Here is a 17,489-nt window from a genome sequence, read left to right as displayed (position 1 = left end):
GTATACATGCTTATGTAAACAACCACTTTAACTTTAACTTAAAATATAAAATAATGAGTGGTTATAAGTTAATAATGATCCGAATGAGAAAAACAACGAATTCTAAAAAACTGCACGCTTTGTTTCAACCTTATGAATGGGCCTTGGGCCTCAGCGGTTGGCCCTGCCCTCGTTATGCTGACGTCAGGGGTTGTCTTACTTTGGACTACGTGTGGAGTGAAGTTGGGGGGTGGCGCGTAGGCGCCATGCGACTCGACCAGAACGACACACTGCAAACGAGTCAGACAATTGGTTATGACGAGCTCAAACAGTATTTAATCTACTACGAAACACAAAAGGAGGGTACTTCAGCACATGTGATGAAATTATTTCGCTGGAATGCCGCCGCTCTCCAATTTCGTTTCTATTGTTTTAGGAGTCTTCTAAACTTGGACGGTAGCAGCGCGTGAAAAGAGCTTGGTGCGCTCGCTCTGACATAAGCATGGAGAAGGAGAGAGCAAATGCATTTGACAGGGATCAGCAGTATTGTGAGCTTTGTGGAAAGATGGAAAACCTGCTTAAATGTGGACGGTGTCGGAACTCTTTCTACTGTAGTAAAGAACACCAGAAAGCGGACTGGAAGAAGCACAAGCAGTTTTGTAAAGAGGCCGAGAAACCTCAGTGTCAGCCGCAGCCCAAATCAACACAACAGCCCGTACGGACTGCGAAAGGAGGGCAAGACAAGCAGCTAAAAAAGAAAAGCACAGAGGAACAGAATGACACAGCTTCTCAGAGCACCACAAACAATGGGCCTTCAAATCCGCCGACAGATGGCGAAAGAATTAAAGATTTTATCACTTCGGTATCTTGCTCGGGTAGTGTGTCTGACAGCAAGCAGACTGGGGAAGGAATTAAGCTCAGCTCTAAGACCAACGGACAAATGAGGTCCCCCCCGCAAAAACTGGCTATGGACTATATCGTTCCATGTATGAGTAAGCATGGCATCTGTGTTGTTGACAATTTCCTTGGAGAAGAGACTGGACTGAGTATTTTGGAGGATGTGAGAGCCCTCCACAAGACTGGTAAATTTACTGACGGACAGTTGGTTATTCAAAGAAGTGACTCCACTAAAGATATACGAGGAGACAAAATAACCTGGACTGAAGGAAGAGAGCCTGGTTGTGAGAAGATATCCTTTCTCATGAGTCGCATGGACGACCTGGTCCGACACTGTAATGGTAAACTGGGAAACTACAGAATAAATGGAAGGACGAAAGTAAGTAAACACTGAAAGTGAGTTGCATGTTATTAATAGATTTGAACTTATTTCAATATTTATTTATCTTCTCCAGTTAGTCCTATTTAAAAGTTATGAAAGTCTTAAACATTTCTTTTTGCAACAACATAATAATCATAATATTGAAAACCATAATAAAATATTTTAAAATGTGTAATAATAATAGGATGAATATGGTATCATTAATTATACTATTATAAGAATATACAATACATATACTTCTATGATAACATATAGGCCTATTCTTAATATAATAATTAAAAAGGGTAGGCCTATACAGTGCATTTGGACAGTATTCAGACCCCTTGACTTTTTCCACATTTTGTTAAGTTAGTCTTATTCTAAAATTGATTTAATTGTCTGACAGACTGGAGCTCTGTCAAAATCAAATCAAATGTATTGGTCACATACACATGGTTAGCAGATGTTATTGCAAGTGTAGGGAAATGCTTGTGCTTCTAGTTCCGACAGTGCAGCAATATCTAGCAAGTAATATCTAACAGTTCCACAACAAAAACCTAATACACACAAATCTAAGTAAAGGAATAAGAATATATAAATATATGGATGAGCAATGTCATTATCAGAGTGGCATAGTCTAAGATGCAATAGATAGTATAGAATACAGTATATACATATGAGATGGGTAATGCAAGATATGTAAACATTAAAGTGGCATTATTAAAGTGACTAGTTGTTCCATTTATTAAAGTGGCCAGTGATTTTGAAGTCTGTATGTAGGCAGCAGCCTCTCTGTGCTAGTGATGGCTGTTTAACAGTCTGATGGCCTTGAGATAAAAGCTGTTTTTCAGTCTCTCGGTCCCAGCTTTGATGCACCTGTACTGTCCTCCCCTTCTGGATGATAGCAGGGTGAACAGGCAGTGGCTCGGGTGGTAGTTGTCCTTGATTATCTTTTTGGCCTTCCTGTGACATCGGGTGCTGTAGGTGTCCTGGAGGGCAGGTAGTTTGCCCCCGGTGATGCGTTGTGCAGAACGCACCACCCTCTGGAGAGCCCTGCGGTTCTCCCCCAATTGCTTAGTTTGGCCAGGCGGCCAGCTCTTGGAAGAGTCTTGGTGGTTCCAAACTTCTTCCATTTAAGAATGATGGAGGCCACTGTGTTCTTGGGGACCTTCAATGCTGCATACATTTTTTGGTACCCTTCCCCAGATCTGTGCCTCGACACAATCCTGTCTCGGAGCTCTACGGACAATTCCTTCGACCTCATGGCATGGTTTTTGCTCTGACATGCACTGTCAACTGTGGGACCTTATATAGACAGGTGTGTGCCTTTCCAAATCATGTCCAATCAATTGAATTTACCACAGGTGGACTCCAATCAAGTTGTATAAACATCTCAAGGATGATCAATGGAAACAGGATGCACCTGAGCTCAATTTCGAGTCTCATGGCAAAGAGTTTGAATACTTATGTAAATAAAGTATTTCTGTTTTTTATTTTTAGTAAATGTGTAAAAACTGTTTTCACTTTGTCATTATGGGATATTGTGTCTAGATGGATGAGGAAAAACATTAATTTAATCAATTTTAGAATAAGGCTGTAACGTAACAAAATGTGGAAAAAGACAATGGGTCCCGAATACTTTCCTAATGCACTGTATGAACGAGAATATGAATGTATTGTAGCAAATTCGGAAAGTTGCCCTGATATGGACTGCATCTGTCAGTCCAACACCTCACACCTTACGCCAAGAGTTCTGAACGTCTTGGTGATGTTGCTAGGTGTTGTACTAAGGAGCCTACACACACTACCCCCATCCTGCAGAGAGCTCATAAGTCCCCTCGGAGGCTTTCTCCAACTGGTACCCAGCCAGGTCCCTGCAACTGTCAGTCAAATACCAGTAATTTAATGGGGGAAAATAATAATTGAATAGTGCACATTGCATTCCAGTGGTGGAAAAAGTACTCAATTGTCATACTTAAGTAATAATACCTTAATAGAAAATGACACAAGTGAAAGTGAAAGTCACCCAGTAAAATACTACTTGATTAAAAGTCTAAAAGTTTTAAATATACTTAAGTATCAAAAGTAAATGTAATTGCTAAAATATACTTAATTGTAAAAGTATAAATAATTTCATATTCGTTATATTGAGCAATCCAGATAGCACAATTGTCTAGATTTTCAAAAATGTAATTTATGGATAGCCAGGGGCACACTCCAACACTCGGACATCCTTTACAAACAAAGCATTTGTGTTTAGTGATTCCGCCAGATCAGAGACAGTAGGGATGACCAGGGATGTTCTCTTGATAAGTGTGTGAATTTGACCTTTTTCCTGTAAAAATGTAACAAGTACTTTTGTGTGTCAGGGAAAATGTATGGAGTAAAAAGTACATTATTTTCTTTAGGAATGTAAAAGTTGTCAAAAATATATGCTGACCAGAAATATAAACGCAACATGCAACAATTTCAAAGATTTTACTGAGTTACAGTTCATATAAGGAAATCAGTCAATTTAAATAAATTAATTCTATGGATTTCAAATGATTGGGCAGGGGTGCAACCCTGGGTGGGCCCAGCCAATCAGAATGAGTTTTTCCCCACAAAAGGGCTTTATTACAGACAGAAGTACTCCTCAGCAAATTCTCACTAACAGGGATGTAAACAAATTTGTGCACAAAATTTGAGAGAAATAAGCTTTTTGTGTATACGGAACATCTCTGGGATTTTTTATTTCAGCTCATGAAACATGGGACCAACACTTTACATGTTGCTTTTATATATATTTTTCAGTGTAAATAGTAAAGTAAAGTACAGAAAAAAATACTTAAGTAGTACTTTAAAGTATTTTTACCTAAGTACTTTACACCACTGCTTGAAACAAAACAAAATCAGTGTTACTCACAATAACATTACTTGGTGCTTATTCAATTGTTAGATTAATTAAATATTACATTAATTTAATAAGACTTAAACTATTACTACGATATGCTACATTCCATATGCTAGGATATTTCGGTTACAGGACAAAAAACTGTGAGAAAGGGGTATTCCCTCTTTCCCTCCATCACCACCTCTCCCTGTTTTTTGTAAGGACAATGGAGCTCTGTCATCCTAACATACAGTACCAGTCAAAAGTTTGGACACACCTACTCATTCCAGGGTTTTTCTTTATTTTTACTATTTTCTACATTGTAGAATAATAGTGAAGACATCAAAACTATGAAATAACACATATGGAATCATGTAGTAACCAAAAAAAGTGTTAAACAAATCAAAATATATTTGAGATTTGAGATTCTTCAAAGTAGCCACCCTTTGCCTTGATGACGGCTTTGCACACTCTTGGCATTTTCTCAACCAGCTTCATGAGGTAGTCACCTGGAATGCATTTTAATTAACAGGTGTGCCTTGTTAAAAGTTAATTTGTGGAATGGAATTTATATCCTTCTTAATGCATTTGAGCCAATCAGTTGGGTTGTGACAAGGTAGGGGTGGTATACAGAGGGGGGGGGGGGGGGGGGGGGGGGGGGGGGGGCATGACTTTAAAAATGGCAGAGTAATACAAATGTTGTAATTCATGAGCAGTCAAAATGACTGCTTTAGCGGCTCTAGTGTTAAGCCTAAAACAGATAGAAAGGATTCAGCGATAGCTGGCCACTGACTGTTTTTTACCCTTTGTCCGCCCTGAACAAGATTATACATGAATCTGGGAATGACGGCCAATCGCTCAGGTCCAACTAACGGCACACACCTGTGGGCGATGGTCGACCAATGACGGTGTTTGACTGATCGTCGGTTCCGATGCGTCCCCTACTTTATGATTGAGTTCCTGCCCGACTTTATTGCTTTATTGCATGCCAGACCTTAAAACGCTCGGATAGGTATTTAACATATAAGCTAACCACATCATATGACATAGCCATCTGATGCCCGACTGCACAGTCAATGACATGGTACGCAACCATTGGTACATCTAGTCGGGAAGGAACTCAACCTTATACTTGTGTGTGAGATCAGTCTTCACCCCTCCACCAGACAGAACTGTACTAGGGTTACAATACAGTACTGTGTAATTCATCCAGTCTATCCACACACACCAGCTGAACCACACTGCTAGTATGCACTCATTACGCCTAGTCTCTTGACAAACTTTGAAGTCTTAACCATTCTACAGTGCATTCAGAAAGTATTCAGACCCCTTGACTTCTTCCACATTTGTCATTATGGGGTATTGTGTGTTGATTGGGAAAAATAAAAAATACATTTTAGAATAAGGCTGTAACGTAACAAAATGTGGAAAAAGGGAAGGGGTCTCAATACTTTCCGAATGCACTGTATATATAGTGTTGGTGTGTACTGTTGACCGGTGATTCAATTTTTACAAAACAATGGAAAATAATTCAATGCAAAGCACTTCGAATACCTTCCCTTGAGCTGTATGGGGAGCAATGCAAGCGTAATTGCGGCCCTTTTCATGTCCCCTTGACTTTGGATGTGCAGCGGACCTTGGCCCTTTGCGCCTCTCTCACCAGCTGTTAATGGCACTCTACTGCCAAACTCTCATGGTTTATCATTACTTCATTCCTCAATCTGCCCCTGTCGAGAGGACTAATTCACTAAGGTATGCATCTGTTGTGTCACCTATAGGTTCTCGCCAGGGGTTAATTGCAAAGTCCTCAGGCCCACCACTCAAGGTCAACACATGGGGCCCACCCCCTCTTAACACACACAAAGTCAATGTTTTGAGGTTTGAAGATGTACCCAAAAAGTTGCTGTTATGTGCACTTATCTCCAGTCAGGAATCTGCTCAATAGGGTTTAAAGGTAGCGGCTCAGCCAAACTGCTGTGTATCTTCTCTCTCTATTGTTCTGAACTCTCTGATATAATAGTCCATTTCTTTAAACAGGGACTTCCTGTCAGGCTGCACCCTATGCTACTGATAGGCCGTATTTGAGTCATCCATCGCCAGGACGACCTTCACATTTCCTGCATGCGAGGAACGCCCCTTTACCACCAGCTTTGGGCCCTGTTGTGTTTTAGAGGACAAATGCCTTAAAGATACACTATGGAAGTTTAGTTTAAATGAAATTTTGGCTTGGATGTTGGCTGCATGTTTCATATGCGTATTATATGTTAATAAATTAATTTCCTGTTTTATATCACACAAATCCATGAAAAAGTATTAGGGAAAAAATGTATGCTATTGCTCATGGTTGTGAGACAATGTGCCTCTCTCTGTCCAGTGAGGTCATTTCTGGACAATGGGTTATTTCTGTCCATTTAGGGGACCCCCTTTGGCTCAAGAGCACCTCCCGGCAGATGTCACATATAGCCTCTTTAAGTTGTTCGACCAATAGAAAAAAAGACACTGATGTGTCAGTTAGACACTGATGTAACTGCCATTTTGTTTGGGGGTGTGTCTCTGAACCCTTCAAGCTGCTGTAGTTCTCTCCACACTGTTGGCCAGCAAGGTGACTGAGTTTGTTCTGTCACAGCTGTGAAGGACGACCCCTCATAGATCAGTGACTGTTTGGACTGTAGATTGGAGGGCTTCCCTTATCAGTCTCTACACACACACAGACAGATGCACGCATAAAACTCTACTTTGTCTGCCATGGAAAACAGTGCAGCTCTGCTTGCTTGTCACGCAAGCCCCAGATTCAAGGTCTATGAACTTTACGTCTGGGTGTCTAACCAAACAAACAACTTCTAAACTACTCTGGGAATGTTGCTTTTGGAGCCCCTAACATGCTCTGTGTCTTGATGTAATGTATCTTCTATCTATAATGATTGGTTCTGTGGTTGACATGTGGGGAATGCAAACACAACATTTCACTACAAGCAAAGCCTGGCTTTTGTGGTTACTTGAAATGGTATCTGGTGTCAAGATCGCAAAGTAATATGAAATTACAGCAATACTACACTGGAAACAACACTATGGTATGATCTTAAAGGAAAACAATCCTCTCCCTAGAGTACAGATAGGGCTTTCAAGAGAGATTTGATAGGAAGTAATCCGCCCTGCAAGCTTAAATAGTGGGTTGTTTATTTTCTATAATAATTAGACGTTTGCCTCAGTCGTCAGTTTGTGAGAAGCAAAGTAGAGTCCAGGGCTGAATGTTTAATTTGTCCATTTTCCGGGTGTTAGGCCTAAACAGTAGGAAAATAAACAGACTGACCATGATATTGTATGCCGGGTATTCAGACTCCCCGGCCATATCAGCTAACAAATCGAAAAAACTAATATTATTGTTTCCTAATTGATTGTTTTCCAGCGGTCCTGGAACTTTGCACAAATGCACTCTGTCAAGGTCTTAAAGAATAAGAAAATGTCCCCTTTCTTATGGAGGACTAAAAGTGCCACAATTAAATAAATAAATACACCATTAAATAATTACTTAAATGTGTCATTAATTAATTAAAATTAGAATTAAATACATAAATGTGTTATTAAATGTGTCATTAATTAATTCAAATACCGATTCATTTTATGTAAAATACATATATAATAATTTCACTATTTACATTTACATTTCATGGTCCTGCGTTGGAGTGCTTCCTGAATTACTTAAAACTGTCAAACTGACCCATCAATAGTTGGTAGGCGGAACCTAACGCCTGATTGGTTACCCTCTGCATCAAGCCAAGACAAATCAATTCCGGATAATGTCAGCAGGTCCTGCTTCTACATCCTCTGCTAAGTTTAAAATGTCTCTAACCAACTCCCTGGAAAGTTCACGGAGATCCTCCATTGTCTCTATCCAGGTTGGCGTACTCTACTTCAGACCAAAGCAATGGATCAGACTAGATTCGCGTTAGCCCCGCCCACTGACTTTGATGGGTCAGTTTGACAGTTTTAAGTAATTCATGAATCACTGCAATGCAGGATCATGAAATGTAAATGTAAATAGTGAAATAATTATATATGTATTTTACATAAAATGAATCGGTATTTGAATTAATTAATGATACATTTAATTACACATTTATGTATTTAATTCTAATTTGAATTAATTAATGACACATTTAAGTAATTATTTAATGGTGTATTTATTTATTTAATTGTGGCACTTTTAGTCCTCCATACTTTCTGTGATTGCAAGGATTTGTCTTATTTGCTAAAAAAAAATCTACATTTTCATCACCCAAAGTGTTGGGAGCCTAACACACTGGACACTAAAGTTTTGTTGATTGATGGACTTTTAAAATGTGTTCATTTATCAACACTTTTCAAAGTTTTTATTTAACACTTTTCCGGGTAATTATATGTACGTGTTGAAAGTGTTTATTTGAACTCTGTGGGTGTTAAAATTGCTTAGGAGATTTTCCTGTGTACTTTCCTGTTTGACAATTTAAAGGACATGTCAACTGCAATTAATAGACTTATTCCGTTGGGAACAAACGGAAGATGCTAGGCAATATTTGGAAAATGCAGAACACCAGAGACACTTTTGTACACATTCAAGGAAATTGGCAACAGTTCAATGCAGCTGGTCCAGTGTCATCTGTCATTTTACTCAGCCGTGTCATCTCCTTGTGGCCGTGCACTACAACAGGATGTTTGAGAAGCACCGAAGCAGCACTTCCTGCAGACACTGATATGGGCAGCAGGGCCGTGCTGGTTTCTCTGACCATTAGCACGATAGCATGTTAGCACCTACTAGACAATGAGGAAATGCTCAAGTTACTAGGCAAAGAATTGTGCACTACCCCTTTCCCCTTAACATGGACCATTGCATACATTTGGGATCCACCTGCGCTCCCTAAATAATCGTACTTATGGGGACCTACAAAATGCAGTGGTCCACACATGGTAATGGAAAACCTATTGCATAATTCCTACTGGATGTGTATACTGGTGGTCTCAGGCCTCATAAAACTTCCAAAAGCCTTTGGTGAGTTACTGGCTGCTTTAGGATTGTTTGAGAACCAGTCCTGAACGTTTTCCCGCCATTTTCTCCTGTCTAGGAAGCGCTACTGATTAATTTAGGGGCTTGTTTGGACGGACAGCGATGCAACAGGTTGACGCTCACAGGCTAATGGGCGCTAAAACTGCAAGTTAGGGAATGTAAACAAAACAGGCTGAGAACAGTCTTAGCTCTCTAATGAGGCCAATAGATGGTTTATTCAGGGTTGTGTTCATTAGTCCATAAACTGTGGAAATCTGACCAATATCAGGATGGACTACGTGGACAATAAGAAACACAAATCGTTTTCTGTTGCATGCCCTGATGAACACGACCCTGGTGTCTCTGGGTCTGTCAGCCTCTACTTCCTCCCTGGTGGTGGGTCGGTGCTAGAGGTCTAGCACAATGAAATGCCTAATGCCTCTATTTACATTCTACGGTGGAGATGCACAGTCTAAGGAGAGCCCATTTTGCCCCGTTGTTTTCATTCAGAAGACCGAGGCTGCTCCATTCCCCCAGAACTCACAGTGGCACTGTAGACTCCCTGTGGAAAGTCCCCCGTCGGTACAGTCTGTGAAACTGACAGGAAATAAGAGTTTTATGTTACTCTGTTTGAGAGGTTATTTAAGAAATGTTCACGTCATAGCAACGTAAATTTTCTGTATCCTTGAGTGCTTGAACTCCTTATCTTTGCTGCAGCTCATATGTGAAAACAAAATGAATCCTGGTCCAAATGGGTTCTCATGTGCTTCTGAAATGAAATGACGTTGCTTTACCAATGGTTGGAGTGGGGCTACCGACTTTCGTCTCCAGCTGCACAGAAAGCTTTGATATGATGGCACAACTTGTAACAAATTCTTACAGAAGTGTGATGCTCTTCAATCCTGATCTTGGGGGACCCACAGCTTTTGCACATTCAAGCCCCTGATAAGTTGAATGTGGTGTGTTCAGTGCTGGGATATAACAAATGTCCACACCCTGGGTGGGTCCCCATTACCTAAATTGTAGAACACTGCCGTAAAGAAGAGCATATTTATCGACTTTGATTGAATTGGATGTTGCATGCAATTTCAAACGTGGATGAGTTGCTTTGTGTTATAAGTGAAGTTGCATTGAAAGAGTGAAAACAGTTGCTTTTTAAAACAGCTGCTTTATGTCCTCTGTAGCTCAACTGGTAGAGCACGGCGCTTGTAACGCCAAGGTAGTGGGTTCGATCCCCGGGACCACCCATACACAAAAATGTATGCACGCATGACTGTAAGTCGCTTTGGATAAAAGCGTCTGCTAAATGGCATATTATTATTATTATTATTATTATTATTATTATTATTATGTAAATCCAGCCTAAAGCATTAAACAGTGTACATCCTTCTTGAAAGTCAGTCTCATTTTAAAAGGTCACTTTGAAGGCAGTTCAGGTCCTCCATCTCAAACGACACTGTCTGTGTCAGACAGTAACTCATGTAGCGTAAACTGCACACTGCGGGGGTTGTGCATGACCCGTCTCAATCCTCAATTGGCTCGCTAACCTCCCTCTCTTGACCATAACAAATGTGTTTACTCCAGCACCGGTTGAGCCTGAATGCTCTTCTAGTGCCAGGGCTAGTCCCCACTCCCCGCTAGAGGAGCAGCAGCCAGCTACAAGACAGACAGCCTCACGCACCGCACGTAGCATGATCATTAAAATAAAGCCTGTCTGGATGTGCTCCAGCAGCCGACACAGCCACCGCTGAGTTTAGATCAGTTCAGCCACTCTTCTCTCTGGAGTAGGCTTGGGCAGTATACCGTTTATACCATATACCGCAGTGGAGGCTGCTGAAGAGAGGACAGCTGATAATAATGGTTGGAACGGAGCGAATGGAATGGCATCAAACACATGGAAAGAATGTGTTTGACGTATTTGATACCATTCCACTAATTCCGCTCCAGATATTACCACGAGCCCGTCCTCCCCATTTAAGGTGCCACCAACCTTCTGTGGTATACCGGGGTATTGGAAAAAGCCACAGGATGGTTTTTCAATACCGTCAACTATTTCTAGGAAGTTTTTCAATAAATGTGAATATTTGTAGCTACCTTTTTAAGTTAATACCTGCATTCAACTTGTGTTATACGTTAGGAGATCAAGTAGATTGCGTTCTTCATTTCACCTCTCACATTATTTTACATTATGAAGCTAACCGTAGTTCCCCAGAACAGTTGAGCCAGTCACGTGTTTGTTTTTAAATAGCACAGCGGGAGCCGGTGAGTCCATAGCGTTCTGTATCTATCGGCGAGTGTCAGTTGTGCGGCGCACATAAGGTGATGAAATTACACTTGTATGCAAATCACTACTAAATGTTTGCCATCGGATATCTTATAATGGCTTTCTGCCAGAAGTCCAAAACTCTGGATTGAGTTATCTGTACAGTTGCAATTTTTTCCCTGTGCTTCATATTAGCATTTAAATCCTCCTCCGTTCTTCTCCCATCTGCTCCATGTACACATGCTGCTCTTCCTTCAGAAAAGCATGCATCACAACTTTGTTCATTTGCACAATTTCTCTTGTTGACTTTCGCTTGTAAATGTCCATACTCAACGAAAAATGACATTCTGTAGCTACTAACTATGCTTGTATAACTTTATGAGCTCGATTTCCCTGTCTTTGCTATGTGTCGTTTTTCGCTATGTGTCAATGTGATTTCACTATTAGTTTGTGCTAATTTTGTTAGCATTCTGGTAATAGAAGCCCAATTAGCTTTTCTTGCGTTTTTAGCTCCCCCTTGTGTGCTATGCCAGTAATATCGTAAATCCCAGGATGAGAGAAGGACGGTATGACGATTTTAAAATCTGGAGACTGCCCAAGCCTACTCTGGAGGTGGCGCGGTGTCAAGAGATTGAGCAGGATGAGAGAGCAGGAGACCGCATTCTCACACACACACACACACACACACGGACACACTCTCACTGAGGTGCATTCACACAGACACACATCACTTTCAAACGTTGAACCATGCAATTACACAGAAAGACTGAAACATGCACAGACACCCTCACCTTCAGACACACAAACACAGGAATACTCAGACATTTACACTCAGATACAGACACACTCACTCCAAGTGTGCAAAGACTGGAGTGTTGAAGCACATTGTGCACAATGCCTACAAGTGCAATATAGCCTATTCCATTTGTGTGGCCTTATATAGTTCAGAGCTGTGACCCATTTATGCATTGTGCCTACTGTAAGCGAGTACCTCGCTCCAATACATGTATATTACATAACGCATACATTGGCTTTCTCACGTCTGCTTGCAGCACTGCGGTAGAAAATGTAACTGATCACCATCAACTTTATAAACATAAAACATTCATTAAACCTCTGGAAAATAAAGTAACAAGAGCAGCAATTTCAGGTCACAGTTACCAAATTACCCTCAACCCCCCCCTTTTTTTTTTTTTGTCATTTAGCAGACGCTCTTATCCAGAGCGACTTACAGTTAGTGAGTGAATACATTTTCATACTGGCCCCCCGTGGGAATCGAACCCACAACCCTGGCATTGCAAACGCCATGCTCTACCAACTGAGCTACACGGGGCCACGTGTTATGCATGTTAAGTGCTTACAGTATGAGATGTGTCTTGCGTTTTGTAGACCGCTGTCCCAAAATCACAGTTGGAGGATTCCCGGATTCAGGAGCGAATGAGCAGGAAATCTGTAATCCTCCAACCAGGATTTCTAGAAAACCAGGGAATTTATTGAACGTTTTTGCAACCCTAGGTTTTGTACGGGCACTGTCTGCATGAAGGCGGTATGGCTGCCAACCCCCTTTTCTCTCCATTCACCTGCCCTCTCTCAATAGAGGCAATTGAGAAATCACTGTTGCACAGCATAGAGGAGGCATAGCATGGCATGCGAGACACGACCACCAGAAATCAAATGACGCAACGCCCACGTAATGTAAACCCCTACGGCTCACCACCCCTCTCTCGCACTGAGCAAAACATCTCTGACGCACTTCAGCCCCTCTTTACGCACTCCATGTCTTCAAATGGCATCTGATGTTATCTTCCCCATGTACCTGTTCACTCCCCCTGACTTGCGTCAGCCCTCGGCGCTGTGTTGGCTTTTGTCCCGACTCGTCTTTTGTTTTGGTCTGCGTGTGTCGGTGTTTCCCTCCTTTTCGAGCTCAGCTTGCACCTGCCAGTAGGAAAAGCGCTAATGGTTGGATAACAGCTGAAATAATGGCGAGTGGATTGTGGGGGCTGTCATCTGTCATGCATAACCTGTCACTGACTGCCGGCTGCAGCATGGAGATCACTCTACGGAATCCGAGAGCGAGCGCAGCGAGATCGAAGCAGCGTCATTTATATAAAACATGTTTTTCATTTAAGTAATTTAGCCGAAGCTCTTATCCAGAGTGCCTTACAGGAGCGTTTAGGGTTAAGTGCCTTGCCCAAGGGCACATCAACAGATTTTTCACCTAGTCGGCTCGCGGATTGGAACCAGTGACCTTTCGGTTACTGGCCCAAAGCTCTTAACCGCTAGGCTACCTGCCGCCCTATCCTGGTGAGCTAAGCAGAAACATTCTAACAATAGCAGTGGGCCTTTTTTTAAAGTCTCTGCTGCCCTCTTTCCCAACGTTCCGACCTCGACATTCCAAAACTTTGGAGGACGGATTGTTCTGTTATGCCAAAAAAACTAAACAAGACCTTGGTTATCACCAACTCTGGCTGCTTCACGGCACGGTCTCCACACAGACAGACAACCACACACACACACACACACTCACACTCAAACTCACAGCTATGATCACCACCATCGCCTATCCCAGTTAGACTCAAGGTCTGACCCAGAGCGCTGTTGACCTATTTCGTGACCTCAGACCCCCTTTCCTCTCTTTGATTTCCTTTGTTTTGCGTGCAGGCCTCTCTTAAATAAAAAGACGAGGGGGTTTCCACCATCTGGAAATGACCCTGACGCAGAGGCGTGAACGGGAGACGTGCAGAACATCCTGGTGGTTAACAGCCTCCCGTCCACCTCTCCCCTCATCTCAGTCCTCCTCCCTCCTCCACAGTTGGAAAAGAGATCAGAAGGCCTTCCAGGTCACAAATAAACACATACAGAGAGAGCCCAGCAATCTGGGGTAAATGGCAGTGTAAGCAGTCTCATGTCATAGTATCATACAATACAGTCCTGTGGGGTGGGGGGTGGGGGGGGGGGGGGGGGGGGGGGGTTACACTCTGGCCCTTGTTGACAGTCTAAGAACCTATCGGAATCCTGTTATCAGTTTAGCATAGTTATGATTATTGTAGAACATAATTGAAGAGGACTTGTGATAGGAACTTGACAGGGATATTGTTTGGAAAGGAGTTCCAATTCAGAGTGTTGTCAGTTTGCCTACTTTGGAATTGAAAGGTAACAGATTTGTAGCATCAATGTCTTCTGTTTCTGTGATTAGATATGAAATATATGGTAACACTTTATTTGGATAGTCCCAAATAAATGGTTTGTGTATGATTTGTAGATGTTCAGTAGATGTTCAATAACTGTCAACAACATTTCAACTAACTATCCACTAACCCTAGCCCTAATCTTAACCTTAGCAAGCAGTTGCTTATCAACAGATAGTTGTCCCCCATGATTAAATGAGTCCCCGTCCGTTAATACGTTCGTTCGTCACACGCGATATCTCAAACACCACTGGACCGACTTTGACGAAACTTGGGGGAATAATGTGTCTTACCATAGAGGTCCGGTATTTACAAAATTACATTGATTGGCCAGATGGTTGTGCTATAACAGGCTATTACAAATTTGCCTCAGGGACCAAGGAATTTTCCACCCTTTAGAATTTTGTGAAAAACACTTAAAACGCTACTCCTATGGCACCGAATGACCTATCTACACAAAAGTTGATATTTGGCATCTATGGACAAAAGTCTCTCAACGCAATATTTTCCAGACTGGTACCTAAAACAACATGGCCGCTATTGACCAATAAACATTCTGGTCTGGTACATTAATGCATATAAATCAGTCAAGGATATTCATATTGTAACAAAATTTGGTACACATGTTGCAAACACTGTCAAGACACAACATATGCAAGAACATTCATATCGACCACATGGTGGCGCTATAATGGGCACATATCTCTTGATCTGTTTGACTCCGAGTGATGAAATTTGGCACACACGCTCAGGGATACGAGTCTAGCTAAACCACGTGATATCTCAGACACCACTGGCCCGATTTTGATTAAACTTGGGTGAATGATGCATCTTGCCAAAGAGATTTGTAATTTATAAAATTACACTGATTGGCCCAAGGGGGGCGCTGAGTCATTCGTGGGGGACGACATGTTTACTGTTGCCAAGTTTGTTGAAAGTTTGACCATCTGTACTTTCAAGTTGTATTGTCACGTGTACAAGTACAGTGAAATGCCTTTTTTGCAAGCTCTTTCCTAACAATGAATTAATCAATATCAGAGCACAGTGCCATCTCTTTTGATCTGTAGATCATCTATATGTGACTATCCAAATAAAGTCTGACAAAATATACTACTTTGCGACTACTCAATTGTAGCCTATGTCCTTGAAAGTACTATACATCTCCAATGACCGAGCAAAATGAATGTCGTCGTCCCCCCCTCCACTTTGTCCTGTCCCGTGGCAATACCCGAGCACCAAAAGGATGTATCCATTTATAAAAAATAAAACAATTAAGAGGATGTATCTGTGTATATTTTTTTCCACCCACGGTTTGTTACGTAACAACTTGTGCGTGTGACCCAGAGACCGACATAATAAAGGGAAAAAATGCTCGTAAGCCAACAGTTCTGACCTATTGTTTTCTAACACTTGAAGTAAAGGCCAGACCGATGACACAGCAAAAACAACTCAGCTACTCCAATTAGCCTCTTTCCTTTCAAATCAGCCCAGCAAGCGTGTCAGTCGCCTCTCTGTCTCGTCTTTCACATATCAGCAATTATGAATAACAAGCTCTCCTTTTTGTTTGTGATTCTCTTTTTTGTTAGCATGCTTTGAACGGGAATAATTTAGTATGTACTTTTTATACACATGCATTTCAATAGCAGTATTATCAATTATGAATCAACAAGACTTCTTAAATGACATGACAATTTCATAATATCAAAGATAGGAGATATGCTGTTTTATTATATGCTTTACCAGAGTGTAGCCTAATCATGGAGAAATAGGTGTTGGGAAGCATTTTTAGCTTGTGTGACAACTTTTACGACATTGTCAAAATGGCCACCCAAACTATTTCCTCCTAACATGTCCTTCTCATGTTCTTTTTCAGGCTATGGTGGCCTGTTACCCAGGCAATGGGACTGGGTATGTACGTCACGTGGATAACCCTAACGGCGATGGGAGATGTGTAACGTGTATTTACTATCTCAATAAAGACTGGGAGGCTAAGGTATGTCAAAACAATGAACTGAAAGCAAACTATATGTCCAATATTTTGTTTATTTTTTGCATGTTTTCTGCTACTAACCCAAAATTTGGCACATTACGTATTTTTCTGGTTGTAAACTGGTTCTCTGTTTGAGGAGACTTCACCGGGTAAATAAGTATTTTTCATGACAAGATCTAGACGGCATTGGAAAGATTAAATTTTTTGGTCAAATTCTAACCAGTAAAAAAAAATCGGGTAACTTTTTTTTCTGGTTCCTTAAAAAAAACAGTAGACCTATACAAGGCCTATTCATCAAAAATGCCATAATGACGTCATTGCAACCAGTTTTCTCTGCTGGGAACAACACTGTGGCTTTGAATATTGACTCTGTTAATTCCATGCCAGTCACTCTTCAGTTACCCTTTAGAGTTCAGTTTCTGGAAGTAATCCCAAAGTTCACCAACCAGCCCACTAAATGAGTTTATGCGGAGGGGAGAAGCGTTGATCGATAGAGGGGAAAGGGGGGTGTCTAAAGAGGTACTGACATGCTATGGATTAATCCCATACATAGTGTACACTGACTCCATTGCCTTCACCCCAACTCCTTGCTCCAGAAACCATTGGGTTGGGCCAGAGCCAGAACACACATTGGTAAAGCGACGTTTTGAAAATGTATCATTGGCTTTGATACTCTGATTGGTTAGAGATGATCCAATCACTGATGACTTTGTTTTGTACAACACCCCTCATTTTGACGTCACTACAGACGACTTCAACGATGGCAGTCTGACTGAAGTATGTAGCAAACGATAGAGCTGCGGAAGAATTCAGTTTGAGTCATCAGGCAACTGACTCCATACCATATGTATGGTGTCCATATTAGGACAGCCTTTGATGGACAAATCAGAGGAACACGAACACCTTGTGAATCGGAAGC

General features: G+C 41.5%; 1 protein-coding gene across 1 annotated transcript in view; it reads left to right on the top strand.

Annotated features, from left to right (window-relative positions):
- The first annotated feature begins 228 nt into the window (after nucleotides 1–228).
- LOC311130944 (egl nine homolog 1-like) overlaps nucleotides 229–17,489 on the top strand; it is a 37,578-nt gene continuing 20,317 nt past the window's right edge. Inside the window, exons 1-2 of the mRNA XM_084163767.1 lie at nucleotides 229–1,255; nucleotides 16,454–16,573. Coding sequence (XP_084019893.1) covers nucleotides 482–1,255; nucleotides 16,454–16,573 — 894 coding nt within the window. The 5' untranslated portion in view covers nucleotides 229–481. The remainder of the gene's footprint in view (nucleotides 1,256–16,453; nucleotides 16,574–17,489) is intronic.

The sequence above is a fragment of the Coregonus lavaretus genome (assembly GCF_964263955.1).
Source record: "Coregonus lavaretus genome assembly, chromosome: 6".
In the NCBI taxonomy this organism is placed as follows: domain Eukaryota; kingdom Metazoa; phylum Chordata; class Actinopteri; order Salmoniformes; family Salmonidae; genus Coregonus; species Coregonus lavaretus.
Note: the sequence above shows the minus strand (reverse complement) of the source record. Positions and strands in the feature narration are given on the sequence as shown.